This window comes from Pempheris klunzingeri, chromosome 11 (assembly GCF_042242105.1).
Source record: "Pempheris klunzingeri isolate RE-2024b chromosome 11, fPemKlu1.hap1, whole genome shotgun sequence".
Lineage (NCBI taxonomy): Eukaryota > Metazoa > Chordata > Actinopteri > Acropomatiformes > Pempheridae > Pempheris > Pempheris klunzingeri.
This window is the reverse complement of record NC_092022.1, coordinates 4,563,343-4,587,109: the sequence shown is the minus strand read 5'-3', so window position 1 is coordinate 4,587,109 and position 23,767 is coordinate 4,563,343. Positions and strand designations below refer to the sequence as shown.

At 41.7% G+C, this 23,767-nt stretch overlaps 1 protein-coding gene across 2 annotated transcripts; it reads right to left on the bottom strand.

Annotated features, from left to right (window-relative positions):
• Positions 1-5,530: 5,530 nt before the first annotated feature.
• Positions 5,531-23,767, bottom strand: dennd2c (DENN/MADD domain containing 2C). Of its 2 annotated transcripts, none has more exons than XM_070839402.1 (19): positions 23,499-23,767; positions 19,481-20,607; positions 17,880-18,004; positions 16,780-16,862; positions 16,440-16,598; positions 14,630-14,708; positions 14,111-14,155; positions 13,357-13,544; positions 12,758-12,867; positions 11,975-12,044; positions 11,259-11,336; positions 10,708-10,848; positions 10,144-10,292; positions 8,787-8,964; positions 8,441-8,482; positions 7,611-7,719; positions 7,040-7,282; positions 6,466-6,552; positions 5,531-6,377 (listed from the first exon to the last, which is right to left on the bottom strand). In XM_070839402.1, exons 2-19 carry the CDS (start codon positions 20,374-20,376, stop codon positions 6,346-6,348), a joined length of 2,814 nt encoding a protein of 937 aa, XP_070695503.1. In that variant the 5' UTR covers positions 20,377-20,607; positions 23,499-23,767; the 3' UTR covers positions 5,531-6,345. The 2 variants fall into 2 exon arrangements, with proteins under 2 accessions (XP_070695503.1, XP_070695504.1); XM_070839403.1 differs by having other exon boundaries at positions 13,357-13,541.

Sequence of the window (23,767 nt, the reverse complement as noted above, 5' to 3'; positions counted from 1 at the left end):
CCAACACGACCACGTCATTTACAAGAAGCAGAGATGCACTTCTGAGGCACTCTCTTCACCTCAGCTGCGCCTTGAGGTGAAGATGCAGATGCTCTGATTTGTGCACAAAGATGAGTGTAATTAAGTAATAAGTGAGATGTGGACTATAATATATCACAATGCTAATATAAGATTCTTATATTTAGAAACTTATTTCAGGTTTTGGTCCAGTTACCTATTCCTTAGATAATAGAAGATGGAGGTCAGGTGTGAAGAGGTCATCTCTAGGAGAGATAGGTCAAAATAAAGCAGGTAAACACAAGAAATACTGATTTACAGGCTTATGAGGGTTTATTTTACAGTTTACTGTAAACCAGTTTAGGTCATCCACTTATCTTTATGGTCTATATACATGAGTATAATAATAATCTCTGGCCCTGTGTTTTATCTGTCAAGTCATGTATTGAGGAAGAGGGAAGTATATCCTCCTTTTATTCATAATGCTCCCTATCAGCTATATTATTGTTACCATTAAGAAATGTTTCACGTCTCAGTATGTACATGATTTAAAAAAAAAAAAAAACAGGTAACAAACAGCAGGTTAAGGCAGGTTACAAACCTCACATTTCTCAGGTTTAAACTCGGGTTATTACAGCTCTAAGAATAGCTTTCCACAAAGCTTTCTCAGTTCTTATTTCTGTTTAGTGTGAGAATTACTTTTTTCACCTTCACTGACATGTGGCTTTTATGGTAATGTTATACAGCGTCTAACAGCAAAAATGACTCTTGGAAAATGATGACACATTGTAAAAAAAAAAAAAACCAACCTGTTGTCTCACACTGCCTGTCTCACACTCCGTTGCTCACCGTTTCTGTGTAACGTGGAGATGATGAAACTGATCTTAAAGCAACATTCACTTGCAAATGTGTACACTAGTCTTTTTATTGATAAACTCTCTCTCTGTGTAGTTATCCCTTCGACTCAGATCAGCAAGGAAACACTGTCCAGGGAAACAGTAAAACACTTTGGTCTGAGATTCAGCTCATATTCGCTTTGACTGACGTTCAGAATGGATTTTTACAGCGAACCTTCAGTATGGAGAGACGAAGTGATTATACAGACCACAAATGTACATATGGGAATGTGAATGTTGTTTTACTCTCAAAATTGGCCCTATTTTCTTTCTCAACTGAGCAAGGAGACATGGAGATGAATGTTAAAGGGATTGCCATTCTCAAGGCTTACTAACTAACTGACCCACACCCTCGGGGGCCCTGAAGGCCTCAGGTTCAGGTTATTTTGTGGTCATTTGATTAACTTCCAATATGTGTGGTGACATTCGCTGCTAAGGGTTAATATAAAGTGATATGACGAAGGCCTTAAGGTGGCCCATTTTACTTGTATTCTCTTATTATCTAGCGAGAAAACAAAACACAGCAATCCCTAGGCTCCAACCATAGGACATAGTGTGCTGGTTGGTTGCAGTACACCCGTACACTGTAGCTGATGAGTAAGGCAGCAGGGTACATGCAGTGCACGGTGCAGCGACAGTGGGAGGAATACTTTGGACGGTCAACAGAGGCAAACTGTAATCCTGCCTGCAGAAGTAGCTGTAGGAACAAGAAGAGTAGTGGTGGTAGTAGTACTAGTAGTTCAAGTAAGTAAGTAAGTGTATTCTTTGAGCACTTTGTGAAAGCAGATATCACACAAACAGATACAAATCCCCCCCCCCCAAAAGCAATAAAACAACACAACATAAAAGACAAGCAATGACTGAATACAAAACTGGAAACAGGTTTGAACACAATCTTCTTCATCACTTTATCACTTTATCTTTAACTTCTTGCAATTGACAGTTACTCAATATTAGGTTCTGTTCTTTAGCGATCCTTGATGAGGAATTAGGCTTTTCCTTATTCAGTCTAACAGAACAGAGGGTATACATATTGGCTGCAGACATATTCATGCATGTCCATGCAGAGAAACGCTGCCCCCTGAGGGCAAACTGACAGTTCCTACCCAGTGTGACCCCTGTAATTATGTGAAGTGACTCCAGGTGTGTTCAGGTGCGCTCTGACTTTGTGGGCTCTCAGCTCCTCCATGGATCACTGACACTGTGAGTTTTTCCTCTTTATTGTTGATTTGTCCGCTTTGGTTGATGTATATTTGATCACATTTCTATCTTATTTACCTGCAGTTTGCCTTATTGTAGTGACTATTACTTACTTTTGGCCATTTGTTTGTTTGATTACACAAAAGAAACCATGAATTGAGTTCAGTGGAGGCAGAAAATGGAGCAAGAGCTCTATTTTTAAAGGCTTTTAAGTGGAACACTGTTGTTATACCAGCATTCATTCAAGAAGTTGAAAATCTGCTCCAGTGCTGAACATGGTGAATAAGGCATTTCAGTGGAAGTGGTCAAAGGCCTAGCAGCAACACTGTTGACCATCTGCGGGTGATAAAGTGAGAAAGGCTGAAACAGTCGTATGAATAATCAGTGGTGAAAGAAGGACTTTACTTAAGTAAAAGTAGGTACAACCATGTAAAAACAGTCCTGTGCTCAAAGTTAAAGTACAGATGCATTGTCAGCTAAATACACTACTCACAGAAAGTTAGGGATATTCGACTTTCAGGTGAAATATATGGAAAATGTAAAAAGTGAATGCTACAGTGATATTATATCATGAAAGTAGGGCATTTAAGTAGAAACATGCAATGGTCATTTCTTCATTTTAAACAATGTATTTAAAGAAAATCTAACAACAGTGGTAGGTATACCACAACAAAACATTTTCAGTGTCTCAATAAATTGGGATGTGGCCAAAGGACGTCCACTCCTCTCCTTTCTGTGACTCTTCCAGTCTCTGTATCACTGTTCCAACCTCCTGATGACACTCTGTGACCCTCTAAGCTCAGTGAACACCTCCGTCTGAGGACTTCCTGTTTGAAGCCTCCAGTGTTGAGGTGCTGCTGATCAACTGTTAGGTGTCGTCTTGGTCTCATGATGTCAGAATGTGAACAGCAGGATGAGGAGGACTGTTTAAATACCAATTCTAACTGAAGCAGGAAATGTATTGGTGGATTCATGGATCAAACCTGTTGTGAATGTTGCTGTTAAGCTTCTTGTTAGAGAACAGCAACTTGTGCAAAAAAACAGTTGGACATGTGCATTCAAAGGTTTAGAGAAGGTCACATTAAGTTCACCTGGAAAGGTTAGAATGCATTTTAGGTTCATCCTGAAATTTCACCTGAAAGCTGAATATCCCTAACTTTTAGTGAGTAGTGTGTTTTCACAAACTTGTCTTTTGATGCCTGATTGTCCTCCTCTAGCTGTTTTTCCATAACCCCTTTTTTTAATCAAATGTTTTGGCCTTTATTTGAACTACTGTGTGTCAGTCATCAGGACTTATCAGCCATTCATCAAGGGAAGTGAAAGGAAACTGTTGTCTCTAAAGTTTAGATCTTGGCAGATGGAAAATGTGTGTAAATTTGCATCAGGTCTCTGCAATGCTCATCTTGGCGATATTCTGTATTTTTGTTGTCATCCACTAATCCCATGAAAAGACGAAAATCAACAGTGCGTCTCTATTTTCCATCTTCATCTCTGTAGCTCTCAGCCCCGACCCAACTGGTTCCTACTAAAGATATGAATCTTTAATTAAAAACAAAACAAAACATTAAAAAGGCTAAATAAGTTCCTAAAAACACCCAAGAGGTGTAGAAGTGTAGTGACGCAAACGTTACTCAAACAGAAGTAAACTGTGTATTTGACAAGCACTATTTTCAGCGGTGGATTAATCCACATTCACCGGATGTATTCAGTAACCTGAGCCTGACAAGTTTTAGTTCATCTGAAATTCTGTGCAGCACACAAGCCTGTAACCCAAATTCATACTCAACTGAGTAGTGATTAGTGTGAAACATCTTAAGTCAAACTCTATTGAATTAAAGGTTTTAATTTTTCTCCTTTTCAGAGTTGTCCTCTTGAGTACCTTCCACCACTCGTGCCAAAATACAAGATATTTATATAATCTAGGCATAATGACACGTAAATACCAAACCTATTATATCGGAGATGTTGATGCATTTAAAAAAAAAAAAAAAAAAGAAGAGAAATGTTCCAAGAGGACTTTCAGTGTGTTGGACTGAAACCTAAACTCTGCTGGTGAGTGAAGTACGTGGAGACAGTGCCCCCATGTGGTCACGTTGGTGACACTCCTGTATGTATGTATGCTCTTGAATGTAAATGGCACTTCAGAACACAACAGAAATTTTGTTGACCTGAAATCTGCCTCTCAGGCTGAATTGACTTCATCACAACAGGCTCCACTGGTCAAATGTGAGTATTTTGGTTGGAGCCACGTCTGAGGCCGAGACCTGGGTAGAGGAAGCTTTGCCTGAGAGGCTCTCACTGGGGCAAAAGAAGTTCCCTTTTTTAAGAAAAACCTGTTCTGCCAGAGTCCTCCTTCCCTGCTCTCTCAGGGTGTGCCATTCAATCAATACACCAACCCTCTGGAGGATTACCTCCTCTGTGCAGGTACTATGCTCACACTAGATTAATCAGGTGACTCCTTTTTATTTTGTTTCAGGACCCAGTGGGACATAATGAGTGAGGTGAGAAGTCAGAGGTAAGTCTCACATTGTGCTGGTGAGTAAATTCGCAATGCAGTGAACATGATGCAAAGGGGCTTCTGTTTTTTTTTTTTGTTTGTTTGTTTTTACAAGTAGAGATGGCAAATAAAGCAGAAATCCTTCAAGTGTCATCATAGGGGGCTTAAAAGAGCGGGCAAATCTCCACCTCTAAATTAGACTTATTCTTGCCACCTCCTGGCTGTGAAGAGATCCCTTCCTGATGTCAGCGATAGAGGTCAAAAACCAGTCCTCCTGCTGTGCAGAAATCTATTCAAACGTTTATCTGAAGCTATGATGAGCCTTCCAGATTAGTCAAATGAAGCGATGTCTTCCAGTGTTAAAGCTATTTTTGTACAAACTTCCCTCTTTGTTACCATCCTTCCACCACAGTTCAGAGGGAAACAGAGAAAATGTCGTGCTGAAGGAGTAATTCATTGATTTAATCAACTCAAGACTCCTAAATAACTTCAAATAACAATACATTTTTGATGGAAGAGTCTGGATGTTGTCTCATCACTTCTATTGAACGTGCATCCTGAGGGGATCTTTTATGGCCTTTCTGTACAGGAGGACTAATTACAGCAAGCAAAACCTCTTGATATTCATATGGGCACCTGACTATTGTTTTAAGACAGACTTTAAACTGACATTATCATTGGTCCAGACAATTTGACACCATAATATAGACTATAATATACATGAATATAAATATGGAGACATTATATAGTAGTACTTACTCAGATATACCCTCAATTAAAAGCAGCTAATTTTTCATGGTACAGAGTAATATGGCCCCCCCATAAAAATGCTTAATCACAAGTTATAGTTGTTATAGTTATGCAGCGTGACTGTACACACCGCAGTGATCAATGCATTTGTAGTATAAATTACATTCACACATTAAAAAATGTCCTTTGGAGCCCATTTATTTTACAAAGTATGTAGGACACATCATGCTTTTAATACAAAAATATTTCAAATACTGTACACTAGTTCTCAATTGTGCAAAATGTAAAAAAAAAAAAATGTACAACTCCAGTTAACAAAAAGAAAGTCAAGAACAGAAGAAAGACTCAATTTCCTCAAATTCTAAATACTCACTTTGACTGAGGTTTAACCTGGAGTCTAAACACTTTGAAATGTTCTGATCAGAGTTAATAAACCTCTAGTGAATTCAAAGAAACGGTAAACAAAATGTTTTTTCAGTTAGTGCTGAAAGGAATGCAACATGGCTAATTGTTTTACATTAAAATTCATAAGAACATGCATCAGGTTGGAACCATACACATTATTTTCAGTTGTAAAGTATTTAAAAGATTGAAATGTAACAAAAGTTGCATTTACTGTAAAATGCACACATTTAGTGGAGTAGTGGCATTGAATCTAAATGTGAAAGTCTTGTGAGTAAACATGTTTCCATCCAAAAATCAAAGAGAGTAACAACCACACATGTTCAGGTCGATAACTGAGGTTTAAGTAGTACAAGAAAGTTTTTGCCTCAAGGAACTGTAAAAGAAATATAGAAACCGTTTCCAGTTTTCGTCCAATGAGAAGTGCACTGCTCCCGGACACGGCTGTAATGTCAGCCTGGTCCTCTCGTATCCAAACTCGTCACCAGCCGATTCACATCAAGACTCATCAACACTCATTTCACTCAGCAAGTCCAGCAGCAGCAAGCGTTCTGTTTTTAATTACAAAGTCTTTCATTTAAACGCCAGGGTGTGGGTCCATTTTCACTTAATTTGTAGGAGCTTCATCTTGTTTCCTAATAAAAAAGGGGAAAAAAAAAAAAAAACTGTTAGCTGTAAATTAACCTTTTGAAAGAGAACATTTGAGGATAGAGGAACACTCACCCAGTCCTTTAAGGAACCTGTTCACACCACTTGGCTCTGGCTCAGGGTACGACTCCAGATACTCGGCCACTCGGACCTCAAAGAGTCCTGGGAGACAGTTGGAAATGTTGAACCATGGAGACTGAATAAGATTTGACATTCAACCTAAAACGACCAAAGTTTAGATTCGCCTCATAAGCAGAGTGGCTCATTGTTCTGATGCTCAGTGATCTCAAATGTCCTGCTTTTATGTCCGTGCACTCGTTTAACTTAAATCACGTCTGGTCCAACTTCTGTGCTCCAACTTTTATGTGAAATTTTTAATGTGTGCTTCACAAACAAGATGGACACCAGCTAATTAGTTTTTTTATTATTGTTGCTGTTATTTGCAAAGACTGAACAATTTGCCCTTTTACTTTTGTATTGATTTTACTGAAGAACTTGTTTGTTCTGCCTTTTCAGACCTCATATCAGTGAATCTAAATTAACAGAGAATACGTTCTCTGTTAGACAATTAATTAGCTATTTCATAGTCACTAAAATGTTTCAACCGAATGACTACTTGCACTGCTACAGTATGTCAACACACAGTCACCTCTTCCTCCTCCTTTGCGCAGCTCTTTGTCCTGAATGAAGCCGGCAAACATCTGAGTATCCATGAAGAGCTGCAGGAACTGGCGGACTCCGCGGGAGGGGTGGGCTTTCCGGAAGCCGTCGCGCTGGAGCTCCCTGCTTCCGTTGGGGGACTCGACCATGTGGAGGGGATAGTGGCCCACCAGCTCCACGAAGAAACGCGCGAAACCCTCCGACACCAAAGAGCTCAGGTCGGCCTGCTGATCTGGACGTTTTGGAGGAAGACGAAAGGGTTGGTAACAGGCAAAACGAATGAATTTCACTGTGGTTTCTCACAAGTGTTTGGATTAAAATAGTACAACTACACATCTTCCTTTATTACACTGAACAAAAGACAATGCTGATGCTACGCTAATTTAAAAAAAATTAAACACAGGACCTGCAAATATTCTTTATCGCTCAACAAGAGGAAAAAGAGACTTAATCTGATGACGATATTGAGACTGCGGGGGCTTTACAATCTGCGACAGCATATGCTAAAACATCTGACTGACTTACAGCTTCTCATTGTTTGGCACGTGTGTTTTACCAACCTTCGCATCTGTCTCCATCCTCCTGTCTCAGGATCTCCTCCCTCTCCTCCAGGATCTGCTGCAGTGCTGCCTGCAGTTTGCTGGGCAGGATGCAGTCTTCGTCCCCCAGCTGTCGCACATCACAGGAAGAGTCAACGAGGGTCACGTGACTGACAGTTTGGGTGCATGTTTGTAAATGCAATCTGTTCTCGTGAATTAGCAGCTGTACATTTGCTTTTAGGAATATTCTTTTGCGCTGTGATGCGCACAGATGGATTTTAAAAACTAAAATTTAGTTCTTGGGACAGTGACGCATTTCAAATTCAGCTGGACTGCAGAGCCAAAAGAACAACGTCACTGTCTAAACACCAGCCCTGCAGACTACATTAGGCACATCAAAGATCCTTTCAGTCTTTGTAGTGAAACTTTTAAAACAATGATGTGCTTTATATCACATGCTAAATAGGGAAGCCACTAGCAACAATGAAACTTAAGCTCTGTGTAACAGACAGCTAATGTTGCAGTAACTAGTCAACCACTGCTTGTACCATTAATATGGAAAGAAGCTGTGCTTGAACAAACATTAAATTAAATGTAATATGGACCCAGTCAAATGAAAATAAATCTAAACACAACCAAAAAACCCCTTCATGTTCGTGTCATGATGTTTTTTTATGCTCTTGTTTACATCCTATATATCTTAATCTGTGCAGCGCCTGTGGGTGGAGCATCATTTTCTCTGTCACCCTCAAAACACCGTGCATGCGAACAGGGGACAAGTGTAGACAAAGCCATCGTTCCGACTGGGACCACACCTATCATTCCCACTGCACGCTGCTATGTGTACACACCTGAATGACAAACTTGTCTGCACACAGATCCACTATGAGCACCTGGGAATACAGAGAGAACAAAGAATGACAGTTACAGGCTGCAGCACTATTTCGCAACACCAGCTAAGAGGTTACAGCCTGAGCTGCTGTCTCTTCAGAGTGCTTCTACATTATTACTCACACAGTCTTATCATCACTGAATGAACCCAGAGCCAGTGAGCGCTCCACAGTAGCTTCCACTCTGAGTGTAAAAACTGGCACTAAAAATAACCACTACACACACACACACACACACACACAGCAGTCTATTTAAACTCTAAATTGGACAACGACTTTAAAGCATTTTCACGGGATTCTGACTGACCTCCTCGATAGGCAGCTCCAGCAGCTGTGGCAGACAGGGTGCCAGCACCCCAATGAGGAATGGGGTGGGGGAGCAGCTGATGTCCAGCATGCTGGCTGGTAGCACGGGCACAAAGGTGTGCTGCCAGGTGAAGGGGTACAGCAGCGCCAGCACTGCGTGGCCACACCGAGACAGCACACTGCAGAGAACGGGGGGAGGGGAGGAGAAAGAGATTCACCACGACATTCAGTTCTCACACAGATCATATGACGCAAAGATATCAATCATAGCTCCCTGGAAGTAGATTAGAATTCTTTTCCACCACATTTTCAAAAAAGGCAGAGCTGTAAGCAAACAGTACCTGTGTATCAAAGAGTCCTCATAAAACACATCTGATCTATGCTAATACTCTTGTTGCAGTATTTGCTACCATTTCTGCTGACACGGCATGTCCCTTAATCAGTTGCCAACATGTTGTGAAAAACCTTCACTTCCTTTTGATTGGTCAATTTTCTTTTGGAAATACTCTGCCAAGCTCAGCACTTCCTCCAAAGCATACTCATCTTGTAGCCACTCCCAATCATCTCTATAGATTAAAAAAAGTGTCTAGTCATTCTTCATTTTTTTCTCTGGACACGTCTTTCAGGTTCCTACTGCTGTTATTTGAATCCTGAACAAAAAGAATCCTGCTTTTCTTAATAAGACCAATCTCTCACCTCCAAAATCCTTGGGACATTTATTATCCAAACAACTGCATGATAATTGTATTCCTAGTAACCTTTTGGGTTTTAGACCGCTTTGTAGCACAGAAAGCGTCTTACCATGCTGCTGACTCCCTTTCCATTCTCACTTTTGCTTGTTAACAGTATCAGATATACAATATGTTGGCACTAACTTTCTTGTGCCCTGTATTTTTTATTCATGTATGGTGGTTATTTTACAAGTTTGATTCAAGTTTGTGTTTGTTCTTTTCAATGCCAAGCTAAATAACCAGATTTCCTTGTCTTTAGGAGCTTGAGCTTGTTAATGTTATGGCCCGTAGAGCCCACTGAGGCACTCTTGTACACTGAGCTGTACAAATAAACGTGATTTGACTTGCCATTGCAGCTATGCTACAGTTTAGCATTAAGGCCAAGGTACACACAGATACATGACACTGACCCCAGGCCTCACATCAAGGGGGGGGGGGTCAAGATTCAAAGATTCAAGATTCAAAGTGTTTATTGTCATGTATACAGTGTAGAAACAAGTTTCCCTGTACAATGAAAATCTTGCTTTGCCATCCGGGTCTGTCTATATCTCAATATTTTGTGCTTCATCCTTATATCATTATCTGTATATATGGATAGTTAAGTTGCCCTGTAGTGTTTTGTGCTACCTGAGTGTGTCAGCGATGAAGATGACCCTCCTCTCGAGCAGAATGGAGGCAAAAACCTGCAGGAGTTTCCCGACACTGAGACACTGCAGTAGACTGTCAAAGTCCACGTGCTCCAGTCTGGAATCCACCGGTCGACACAAAGTCAGTACCTGACGAAGCGACAGAAGCACATGGAACCAAGCAGTGTGTCAGTGCAGTGTTACTGTACTGCTGGGTCACTGTCTGAAACATGTAGATCAAGTCAAAACACTCTCTTTAGATACAGCCATATTAATGTTTTTAGTAGTAGCAGATGAAAAGTAGTGATTTCTCAACGTTTTCTCCGAGTTTTTATGGGAAGGGTCACTACAGCTATTTAGAAAATGTCTGTAAATGGTAATGACTGAGGAGATTGTTGACTGGTTTATATATAGCTGTCCCAACATGAACCCGTAAAAGCTGAAATAGCTGTCCCTATTGTTTGCACAGATAACCTCCCATTCTGAGTCATCCTGAGCCTACAGAAAGGAGTGGTTAAGGAGTAAAACTACTAATTAACATTTCCTCTTGTGGTTTCAGGGTTACCTCGTTCCCAGAACCAGGGAGAAAGCTCTTGACGGTGACTGTGCGTCCAGGGGCTGGAAACGGGGCCTCCATCACGCTACGCATAAATGGGTAAACCAGCGCTGGGGAGATCTCCCTGCGCCTTTCCACCTCCTCCAAAATCTGCACAGACAAAGCCAGACAAATCACTGTGTGTCCTGAAGGAACTCGTGTTGATTAAACTGTAAACAGACCAGAGGCGAGATGCAGCTCTGCACATCAACGTGGTGTTCCTCACGGCCATGTTCACACTCGCTGTTTGTAAATTTCACTCGGCCAACTGGAAAATGGGTGGGACATGGCTACACGCATACAATTTCTTTTATGAATAGCACACCCAGGGGTTGGCTCAGGATTATCCCCTAGTGTAGCCTCATTTCATCCTATTACATACAAGGAGTTTCAAGGCAACAGCTTTGACACACTTCAAGAGGATTACCACTGAACTTTAGAAAATCCAGCTCCTTTCATCTCAGTATAAAGGCTCATATCGGCAGAAACAACAGAGCAGACGTATTGTATAGTTGCCATACCTTTGCAAACAGGTTGAAACAGCCCAGCTTGCTGACGATACAGTGCACCTCAGGAAGTCTCTTCCCTTTTCCACTTGGCTTAAAGACACATACAGTTTCATACGTCATAAAGCAGGTACCAACTGAGATTTCTGTGACAAAACACATCAAATGTAAACATTTCACAAAAAGTAGAGCCTATTTTCCCTTTTAATGTGTTAAATCATATTTTTTTGAAAGTGAAAATAAACAAATCAAGGGTCTAAAGTCTATTCAGGATGGCAGTGCTGAGCTTATCTGCCAACAAAACAAAACATACAACTCTAACTCATGTTAGGTTTGGTCTAACGGTCTACACTAGGGATAAACACAAGAAGACATAGTTAAAGAGTGCTTAACAAGATGAGCCCAGTATAATAATAAAAATAAACTGAAACCAAATAGAAAAGGCAGATAGAGCACATCATTTCAACCTAAAAGTGTGTTTTGAAAAGTGTCTAAGAGCAGCTCTCCTTGTGAGGCAAAAGAAAGGGGGAAACGATGAAATTCTTTTTGGTCTCTGTCATTGATTCAGAAGTGGTTTATGGTCTGTGATTCACATACGCTGATTCACATCTCCTCAGAGATGTTGAGTAAGCTCATGGCGGGCTTCCATCTCATCATAAACACACACACACACACACACACACAGCTTGAGTCGATGACTCAGAAGCAAATGTCAACAAATCCACACTCACCAAGATCTTACGGCAGTAACAAAACCAGCGGCTGCCGTCCTCTCCGGTCAGGACAAAAGAGAAGGTCTCACTGTAAACATCAACACACAGGAGAATTTTATATAATATTTAATTCCATAATGACCTGTATAAAAACTGAAAAATATCTCTGGGGACTTACTTCATCAACAAAACAAAACCAGTGTGGTTAATTAATGTCAGAATTGCGTGGTCTATGGAGATATAAAGGCAGAGCATAGAGAAGCTAAATAAATGAACGGGTACGTCTTCTGTTTATTTGCACAGCCATAGGTAAGTGTTTTAAAGACAGCGAGGCAGTTTAAGTTGGGTTCATAACCCACATTAAAACAATGAATCATACTAGGCAGGAAAAAACCAGATGAATGCCCAGTGTCCCTTAGCACTCAGAGATTTAATTTGATCCGTTGAAACTTTAATCATCCCTGTGGGGAATTTGAGTTGTTGCAGCAGCAATATATAGGTTACAGCTGACAAGGAGGAAAAGAGGAAATGGGGGTATTACACATAATGCAACTGATAATTAGGGTGCTAGAACGTAACTAAATATTATACTTGAAAGGGAAGTTTGGTTAGAAAACACCAAAGGTGTGTATAATGACAACAAAACAAGAGAAAATATAGACGTAAATGACATCAATGGAAGATAAAAAACAGAATTCAGTATCATGTTACCATTATGTTCTTGTCATAGCCTTTTGGACACAGTTACTTCTGCATACAGCAAGCATGCTATCAAGATACTACTGCAGTGCAAGTGCTGACCTTGGCATGTGTGCAGAGGGCTTCCAGTCCTGCGAGTCGGGGAAGCAGAACTTGGGAATGACCTTCAGCTGATCTTCAGCCTCTCTGGAGAGCCGGGATGACTTCTCAAACTGAAACGGAGGGAGTTCAGTTACAGCAGCGGTTCTCCAAATGACTTTTGTGGTTCCAGGGGGACCAAGGTGGAATCAGCAAGTGTTTTATAATATAATTCAATTGACTGTACCGGAGACAAAACAGTGTCTAAAAATGGCCAAATTCAAACAGAGAATTACGGTCAGAATAGCAGAATTACAGAATAAAGTCACAAAAACATTAATCAAAACTTTTAAAAACAAAAAACAACAAATTTCTTACATGGAAGCTCTTGACTTATGTAAACTTGGGAATTTCCCCTTTTAAGAGTTCCTTGCCAGATATAAAAAGATACATCTGATAAGATATAGGTCATCTTCCATTCATTTCTCCAAACAAGATTAAAATTTGGACATGAAATTGTCCTTATCACACAGAATATCATTCAGTTAAAGCACCATGATCAAAGTACAGTGAGGTCTTCTGCCAAGAAGAGGGGTGCGGTAATTCTAAAGGCTCCCTCTAACCATTTTGGGGAACTGCTGTGTGATTTCAGGGGTGTAGGCGTTTCCCGGGGAGACTTTTCTCAGCGACACCACCACGAAGATCTGGAAAAGCTGCTGCTGCTGCAGCTGGATCAGGTCTCTCTCCAGGGTGCGGTAGCCTGGCCGGCGTTTCAGTGTAGACTGGATGTAAACGGACCTCCTGGAGCCTGCTAGACACCAGACAATGAGACTATATGGTAATGCTTGTCCTTGGAGCTATCCCATGTAGCACACGGGAGCAAAACTCTATTTTATTTGACTTTCCTGAAGAGGCTAAAGAGAAGCCAAAGCTGCCAAGCATGATTTAGGGATGGACACGTCGGTCGGTTCCACCACTTTGGTCCTCACTGACATATCTTGACAGATACTCTATTAGAAGGATTTCCATAAACTCTGGTATAGACATGAATGTTCCCCAGTGAATGACATGTAACCCCTTGTCTTAATCTTAATCTTTAGTTTATAGGCAAATACCTGCAAAATGAATGACATTCCTGTAAGCCTCATCTTTACTTTGTGTTTATTGCTAATTAACAAGTGTTAGCATGCTAACATGCTAAACTGATAGTTCCTAGTAAACATCAGCATGATATCATTTTCATTGTGAATATGTTAGCACGTTAACATTTCAGTGAAAGCACTGCTAAGAATTCTGATGCAGCCTTTGGGACATACATGTGAGTTCAAACTGAAAACACTCAGGGGCATTACAGGCATATTAACTGTACGGTGATACCTTTACTGTTGTCCTCAGGGTCGCTCTCTGTCCCACTGGTCTCCTCTGTGGATATGAATCAGAGGAAGGAAAAATCAGGGAGAAGCGGAGGAATGGAAAAGACTTGAGAAGCCATAATCAGATGCAGACAGTCAACCTTTGTTTCATAATCAGCGGCTTCGCGTACTGCAGCTGGCCGTGTGTGTACCATCAAATGCTGGGTATTTCCACCAAGAGGCTCAGCTTAATCTTATTGAAGTGTTGATGTGGGTGACATTTGGGCATCTGTGGCGGTCTGTGTGGGTGTGCATGTCTCTGAGTAGTTATGAGAACAAATTCTGATTTTAAACCACCATTGCGAGCATTGTCCTGCATTGTCAGGACAATTCACCTGGTCCTCATAAGGTTAGAATAAGGTTTGGGTTTGGATTAGGCATTTAGTTGTGATCGTTAAGGTTGGGGTAGGGAGCTAGGGAGTGCATTACGACAATGAGTGTCCTCACAACTATAGAAAGACATGTGTGTTTGTGTGTGTTTTACCTCGCACTGAGACCGCCTGGTTCTTTACTCTCTTCCTCCCTCGCTTGTCGTCAAAAATGGTCTCAATCTTGTTGACATACTGTGTAGTGGGACACACACACACACACAGGTACTAGTCAGCCCCATAATTTCACAGCCATTATAGAATCATGATTACAGGGAATCATGATATAACAGCCACTAAGCACTTAATTACATTATAGATTTTCAACAATTTTTTTTTTTTTACCCTTAGATTCCTGCATTCTTCTGTTAATACCCTGAAGGAACATAGCTGAATGTTTGATAATGGACTCAAGTCAACTAAGGCCCAGCATTGATAAACAGAAATGGGCACATACAGGAAGCGGAGACTTATCTTTAAAAGGACACACAAAGCACAGTCAGCTTAGGAGGCAAACTTGTGTGACAGTGGAAGGAAAGAAACTAAAATGCCCCTACTGAGATAATGGTACCGCTGTTAAGCAGAAAAATACATAATGAGGGGTTATCATGTCTGCCCATTTACATTGTTTTAACATCTTTGTGATGAGATCTAAAACAGTTTAAGGTCAAAATAAGCAGGTCAACAAGAGGCATCTTTCTGAAATACCATCCAAAAATAAACTAATAAACTTCATTGGCGTGTAGGCGTTCGTCAAACCTGCTGGTAGACGGAGTGCAAGTGTCATGTGCTTTGACGCCATAATTCTTTTCTAGTCATCACCTTTACAGATACACAGCATGTCAGTACGACTGTACCTTATTGTCAAAGTTGCTCCTTGTGTCCACTCTTTCCTCTGCCATGTGCTTTCTGTTCAAATTCATGCGTTCGGTCTGAATTCTCATGAAAGATTCGTGTATGTTGCTCTACCACTATCTCTACCTTTTAGCATCCTCTCCTTCCTGTTCAACCAGTCCCCGCCCCTTTTTTTCTCTTTCCAACACAACACATGATTTGTCATTTAAGAGAGCACACACCACTTTGTCTGCCTACCATAGGGCAATACAGTGGAAACTTCTTACTGTGTTTATGAGTATTTATGAGGGTCAAACTAAACTATTTGATTTCTCAAGCAGATTACAGTCTAATTGGCTTTTGTATATTTGTTACATGAATGTAAAGTGATGAAACAGATAGCTTTGCTATTTATTACATTACACATTATGTGACCGAGCATTATCCACCTAACAAGGGCGAGTTCAACCAGAGGTGCTTTCACTGTGCGTGATCATTTTCTGTCTCCAACACCAGCAGTGTTGACTGTTCCTCGTTGTCTGAGTCGACTAGTCATAAGTTTCAGGGTGACTACTTTTTTTCATTGAGAGAAAACGACTTCTTTTCTTGTTGTCGTCATTTCAGTGTTTACGCAGTATCCGGCTAAAGGCAGATGGGTCACCGCCAGGCAAAGTATCATGGGTGTGATGTAAAAAAAAAAAAGAAATTAGAATTACTGTTGTTTAAGTTTTGTTTTCTGTATGTTGTCATTTAGGGCAGCATGGTGGTGCGGTGGTTAGCACTGTTGCCTCGCAGCAAGAAGGTTGCAGTTGTGAATCTGCTGGTTGGCTGATTCAAAGTTTTTGTGTGCATGTGTGTTTTGCATGTTCTCCCCGTGCGACCAGTCCAGGGTGTACACAACCTCTCGCCCATTGTCAGCTGGGATTGGCTCCAGCAGACTATTTGATTACTATTATTGAATTATTTTAACAGCATTTGTACAGGAATGATTTTGTCCCAAGGTTTTTGATCCATTTAATGTGTTGATCACTGTAACTGTATCCACAGTATTAAAGAACAGTCAGTGTGAGATGACATTCATTCATCATTTACCTGAGGCGTCCTCTGAGTTTTTTGAGTACTTGTGCGCCGGGGTGTAACTAGTTTGGAAGTATCAGCAATGGTTGAGGATTTGGATGCTGTTACTGCTGGGATCCTCTTCTTGTCCATTCTGCTAGCGTGGCCTTGCAACGTTTGTGGTTTAGGAGGCAGCTGGAGGACAAGAACTACGCAGTTATCACTTGGTTTTAGATAATTACATGGTATTAAACTACAACACTTCCTCCCTAAGAATCTCAGGTTAGGCAGGAAGCATTTGATACGCTCGCACACAACTCATAACAAATACTTTGGCGCTGCGAAAAGGAGACATAAATGGAATATCTTCCGATACCTTTGGGGCGTGAGGCTTTGCAATAGGGAGGCACATGGGAGATAGCTTGACATCCTCATAGGGGTTATCTCTGGTCACTTCACCTGGGGGAACACAGAGTGATGGGACAGATAAGACAGGCTGATTGTTTTAACCACACCTGATGCTGAATTTCAAAAACATACTTATTATATAAGCAAATGAGTGAGGGGTCTGCAGCAGAGATAGAAATCATTAAGTGCATTTGTAGATTATTCCTTTCCGATCTGATTCTGATGTGTTTCAACGTTGTTTTTTAGTAAAACTAGCTACAAATCACTACATGATATTGTTTCTGCACAAATTTAACTCATTTTAAAAGCGACGTAACATTCATACTGGCGTTGTATCTGTTTGCCCCTACACTCCTGTGACTGTGGTGAATGCTTCTTTATGAGAGACTGTTGCCTCAAGGTAACAAGTGAGGGTTTGAATCTGGCTCTTTCCCCCTCACTTCCACTATAATAAATTCCTAAAGATGTATTTTTAAAAAGTTGGATATTACCTTTATCCATGATGATTAATTGGTACTTTTGAACTGACAGCGTTTTATGGCTAAAATCATTATTTCAAAAACCAGCAACATATTGTGTTTAATCCAAACGGATCATTTTAAGCACTTATTAACCACGAAAGATAAAATTACTGAGACATGTACCCCTCTTGGATAATCCTGATGTTCTGATCTTGAATGCGACTCTAAAAATGTCACAATATGCCAGAAACTGTAAGATCTGCAAGGGACCAGGAACAGGAACTGGGCCTGTTTTGCAGGCATATTTCTCAAATGCCCTTCAATGATTTTTCCTGTTCACTGTCAGCTGGTTCAGTTCAGCGGTCCCTGCCCTGTCATGACAATATGATAAAGTCTAAATGGGGCATTTCAGTATTGGAACTGTGCATACAGGCACCTAACAGCCTGTATGACTTCCTGTCTTTGTCTCTTTCTAACAAAACCAGTGCTAAATTAGAAGGTTTATCATACATGACAGCCAGACAGCATAATGATCAGAAGCTCTAAAACTTCATTCACAGTCAGCTCAGCATGTCCTCTTCAGTTCACATGACAAAGTTGGACTTACAAACGATGTCCTCGTAAATATTGTCATCAGAGTAGGCATGGTAAAGGCCTGAGTGCCTGGCCTCGCCTCCCGGCGTGCCTTGCTTTGCCGTCAGACGCGCCGCATCCTCATACTCAAAGGACTTCCTGTGGCAGGGAGGGAAGGGAAGGCAGTAAAAGAAGAGGGGCCTGGCTACTGTCCTAAAGATAGCCACCATGCTAGTTCAGTCTATTGTCTTATATTCAGCTAGTGTCCCACCACAAAAATCCTTATGTTGACATCAAACATGGCAAGACAGACAGAGTGTGATAGACTGTTGTGGAAACAAATGACTTGGCATATGGCGCTAAAGTTGTTAAAAAGCAAAACAGTGGCAGGAGATAGCAGTTGAAAATATAGCCAGTCAGCATCCAATGCCAAAATTAGCCCACTGTGCAACTTTACTTCCCTTACAGCTCTAAAATGAAAATACAGCTTCATTTCATAACAGCTGATTTACTGCAAGTTTCATGAATTAACATTGTTTTTTTTATATGTGCTTGATGATTTTAGTTCCTTTTGTCCCTCAGCTGTTTTACAGTAAAGTTAATATAACTTAACTTAAAGTGACTAACTTTAGCTAAAAAAAACTATTGGCGATTACAGGGAACTGAAGAAGAATTTCACCTCAACTTCCCAGAATTCCCTTGAGTCAGTTGCTTTAAAAGACATCAGAATTAGTTGCACAAAAGACTATGTAGAGAGACTGTGGTTTTGGGTTTGCCCAATAACACTAATACAGCTGTGATTATTGTGATTATTGTCTTTCTTGCACGATGCTCCTTCCCAGTTTAATTGTAAAGTGGACCTAATGTAGATATACACACTGTTGCTATTTTATTAGGTACAGCTAAGCAAAGTACTGCAGTCCAATACAGTAGCAAAACATCCTCTCTTTGTGAAGAGGTTTTTGAGAGGTGTTAATTCTACTGTACGGTCATTTCAGAAGGTGTAGTTTGTGGTGCCGTTGTACTGTACTGTAACATTATACTGACCGGTGTTTGCATTATTTGGTCTGAAGCTTTGCATGTTATTATTATACTGTCAGCTACTCCTGGACAGTGTTTGGGTGATAATGCCAACAGCAGGTCATGGCAGTCACAAAGAACTACATTATTACTAGTCATGTCACCCACAGTGATAGGGCCATGAGCTGAATGTGTACAAAGGTGACACGGTTATGTCTTGTTTTGCTTAGCCATCATTGACTGGGAGGGGGAGAGTGTGTGTGCGTGCCAGTAGATGATGACCCTGGACCCGTGGCTGGTTAGGAACTAGGCCACGTCCAGACAATAGATAACAATGCTGCCAGAGATCACATGACATCACACCCGGACCCCAGCCAGCAATTAGACTCAATACCCTCCCCAAAACTGTCCTAAATCACTCTGCTGATATTCAGTAAACACCACAACGTTATGTAGCCAAAGCACAGAGCAATTTTTTTTTTTTGTTTCCTCATTCTATCAGCAGGAGCTGTTTTCTTCAAAAACATGATTCATATAAATGCATAAACTCCATCCTTTTTCATTTATTTCATTAAAAGCTTTTAAGAGTTATGCGTGTTTAGTGCATTGACTCACCTGTTCTTTTTATGCCTCGACAGCCCATTAGTCTTTGCTACTGGACACGGAGGAGGTGGGAAGCTAGGCGGGTGGGCTACCCTCCTGCTCCTGACGCTGGAGCGGTTATTATGTGGGGATCTGCTGTCCCATGGCTTTGTGTGCCTCGTGCTGTTGCTGTTGGCTCCCCGATACTGGAATGTCCGCTGAGGTTTGGGAGGAGGCAGAGCTTCACCTGAAGACTCCCTGCCTTTCTCCCAGAGCAGTCTGTCCCCCTCAAGCTTACGCCAGAAACCCCGTGAAGTGTAGAAGTTTCCAGAGGGCATGTTGTCGTCTTGGTCGTTGGTTGACAGAGGTAGAGGTTTAGAAACTACTTCGACATCCAAGAAGCGATCGGGCTTTTGATCGCAATTAGTAGTGAAGATCTGTTTACCTGTAGAGTTAGCAGTGTTAGCCTCCAACTTAGGAGATTGTGCCGCAAGTGATTTATTTCCAGGGGCTGTGGGTGAAAATTCATAGGAGAATTTCCGTAGAGGTTCTGACTTTCTAGTAACCACACCATGTCCAACCTTTGCTGTGGATTCCCGAAAATCTAAGCCCAAACTCTTAGTTTTCGAGAGACTGGCTTTTGCATGAAGCCCTCCCTTTGATCCCTCGTTTGAACATCCGTTGCCCAGGACATCCCCAGACAGACTTCGGGATACAGTCGGAGGGTGTACTTTCACCCCAGCATCCTGGCTGCTGGCCTGCTGACTGCGACCCTCCCACTGAGAGATCTTGTCCCTGATGTTAATGCCCTGCTCGTGAGAAGGGGGCCTCCCTGACTGGCGGCCCTGCCAAGCCACAGTGGCCCCTTTCTCCATGCGATCAACCTCACCACCCCCTCGCTTGCCCTGCTCCAGCCTCAGAGCCAGCATGTTGAGAGGGGGCAAGTGTCGGCTCACCCTCAGTTCTCCATTGGTGCATCAGGGACTTCCTCACAAAGATGGACAGGAAAAACAACGCAATCTGTTGTCAATTAATCCAGAAATGATAAGTAAAAACAGGAGTGCCACAGGGTTTGTGGTTGTGACTGTTCCTTTAGGTCTTTATGAGTCTTGCTGTGCTAGCAGAGTGTCATTTCCTCTTCGTCTCCTTTTGTAAACAACCTGAAAAAAAAAAAAGACAAGACACAAAAATTACTCATCAATCACTGCACTTACAAACAAGTCCAGACAGCACACCGCAGGGTCAAACGGATACCGAGACAACACAGGAGGACACAGTTACTCATGAAGCAGCGCACATCTGAAGCAGTCTGCATCGTGTAAGCAGGGACAGACAGAAGGTCAGGAAGGACAGGCCCCCGTCAAGGTCGGTTTCCAAAAATAAATCCGGTGGGAATAAAGAAAGACAGTGACGGGAGCAAAGGTACCTCCGATTTCTTCTGCTTGTGTGTCTGTGTCTTGAGCCGCCCCAGCCCTCCTCTAGCCTCAGGGGAATTCTGTCTTCTCTGTAGCTGTTGTCCTGAACCGCATTGCTGGCCAAATATGAAATGCCAAATGATACGGCAAAGCATTAAATCTAATCTAGTGCTTTCGCAAAGCTGTCTTTCAGATGACTGGGAAGAACGCACATGTTTTCATGACTTCAAGGACTTTTAGAGGCCAGAAAACACATTAATGTCAACGCACACATAAAGAACCAGTGATAATTAAGCGAGTGATGGAAAACATTTTAACCACACCTATCGACACAGCGGAATACAGCTCTCCAAACGGTTAAGCTATTTATCAGACTTAAGATAAAAACACGGAAGACTATGGTCTCTGACTAACAGGCGACTTTGATTAGAGTATGGTATAAAGCTATAATCTATGGTCTTCATCCCTCTCATCAAATGCTATCACACACACCGTGACTTGATGAAAAGTTCTCCCGCGGCACCCACCCTGACTCATATTCCCTGACTCGACATCAATGTGGTCACTGTACACTCTTGTACAGCAGCTCCTGGCTTGCTGGAACCAAACCATTTGGACACGTTGCACATTAGGACCGAGGCTGCGAGGATGTGGAGAAGGGGAGACATGGTAAAATTCCACTGCACAGCTCATGATCATAATAACTCTATGAGCTGCATTCCTGCAGAGCTGTACAAGAGAGAGAGAGAGGGGGGTGGGGGGGTGGGGGGGGTCGGGGAATAAATTTAACTAGAGACAGTCGGTCAGTCAGTCTTGCAAGTGACGCCTTTGTTTGGTTTGACCTAAATCAAATGTATGTGTGCGCTGGAATGCTGCTCAATCACTGCCAGGCCACGCAATGACAATGCCACTACCATACTGACCCACTTGCATTACTGGTCTGTGTGCGGTATGTTGTACAGGAAGGCATGAGTTGCGTTTCCTGAGCTGCAGGAAGAAGGATCAGCAGACTGTCCATAACTGTAGTGCAGAGAGTTTTGCACCCAGTTGCAACCAGTGATTTGAGCTATGTTTAGATGATCTATATTCAAACCCTGTGATGGTAATCAAAAATTGTCTTTGAAACACCCGCCGCTGGCTTGTTACAGTAACATTTGCAAACACGTCTACAACCGTCAGCTCCCAAATCTTCTTATTTCCTGTGAGACGAACTGTGAGGTGCTGTGAGGTGTACCAAAGCCAGAGAGCGAACTGAAATGAAATTCACTGATGTTTATGAGGCTGAGTGGATTGTACAGAAAGGTATCCTTGTATCTTCTAGTGAAACTCAGTGACTCATCTACCTAGAAACCAGACAGGAGATCCATGAAGCCAAAGTACCCCGTCATCACTTGGCAGCTAAATTAAACCTAATTGCACCTTCTAAGCCACCACAAAACGCCCTCCCAAAGTAGCGCGGCATGACACAACATGTTGTGGGTGAGGTATCGTACGACTGCGGTTTAGCATCAACAGTGACAGTTAAAGCTATAATAAAAGGAAAAATGTGGGTTTGCTTTGTGCCAGCATGAAAGAACGCACCAAGATGAAGCGCCTTAAAATAACTAATCCATCACCAGCCACCTGAACAGCTAGTGTGCATCCAGACATTCATTTTGACAGATGAACCACTACAACATGACAAGTTCCATCATTTGGGGTCAATGGTTGGTTGTGGATACCACTGTCTCTAAACTCAGCTACATGACTGAATATCAAAACATGTACATTCATTCTGTGGTAAACTGGAGGGCTTTAGCACAAAAGTAATGCAAATCATGTTCCTGGCGTTGGCCTGATTATTCTCCCTTTATGGATTAGTGGAATATACATCTCAGATGTCTTCAGGTTTCATTATTCATTAACCAAACTGTTGTCCCTAAATTGGACAATACCTGCAGGAGATTTCCATATAGTAACAATCCTCTCTGTGTTGAGGTTCATTGACCGTAAGCCAACTCTGTGACCTGAATTAGTGCTGTTCCTGCTGTTTAGAGTAGATAATAAAAACATGGCTGCTGTAAAATAGGGAGAGATGCAGGTGAATAACTCGCCTTATGTTTACTTCCAGTAAGTGCTCTGTGTTTGATGAAGAAAACACCTTGCCAAATTCTCTTCAAAACCATTGACGTTTAAAAAACATTCATCCTTATTTCAAAGCGTCACTTGCATAGAAGTGAAATTCAGTCACTCCTGTGACTTATGAAATACTACTCTGCAATTCGGCCATAACAAAAGGACGAAACAATATTAAAGTAGCTAACTAGTTTACACTAATTTCTTCTCACCAACCAGGTCAAAGCCTCATCAGTTACCTGTTGGTCGCGACTCACCAGCAGGAAAAACGACTTATTTCCCTCTGAAACTCCAACTGAATTATTGGATGTATGCCGAATTGAACATCAGGACTTACTGCTGCAGAAATGTGCTTTTTTACTCCTATTTACACAATTAAATGACTGATCGCAGCTCTGAAGTAAACTCATGTAGCTAGAGTTATCTTAGCGTTAACGACAGAGGAGAGAGACAGTTCATGTCTGGGATAGAACTAAATCCCACACAGCCACATGAATAAAACTACACGTGTCGTGACTTACTTCTTTAAAATGGTGAATATTGCTCATGTTCTCGTCTCATTTTCCTTTCGATAAAAAGAAAATCGCAAATAAAATCCGAGTCCGTCCGTTGGCATGGTTCAGTCTGGAGGAGTTCAGGCTGCCGTTGGAGTCCAGAGCCAGTTCACCGGTAACTCGCTATCAAATAAACTTAAACGAGGCATAAAACGTGTCCTCTGTAATTAAAACTACACGCAACAACAAAGAAAGTGGCGATAGAGTGGAGAAAAGTAAAGCACAACACTCCTCGC

Coding starts and splice junctions, on each gene's coding strand:
- dennd2c (XM_070839402.1), bottom strand. CDS start 20,376: ATGCTGGCTCTGAGGCTGGAGCAGGGCAAGCGAGGGGGTGGTGAGGTT. Junction 14,709..16,439: donor AAACTCAGAGGACGCCTCAG/GTAAATGATGAA, acceptor CCCACTACACAG/TATGTCAACAAGATTGAGAC. Junction 13,545..14,110: donor CCCTGAGGACAACAGTAAAG/GTATCACCGTAC, acceptor TCTGGTGTCTAG/CAGGCTCCAGGAGGTCCGTT.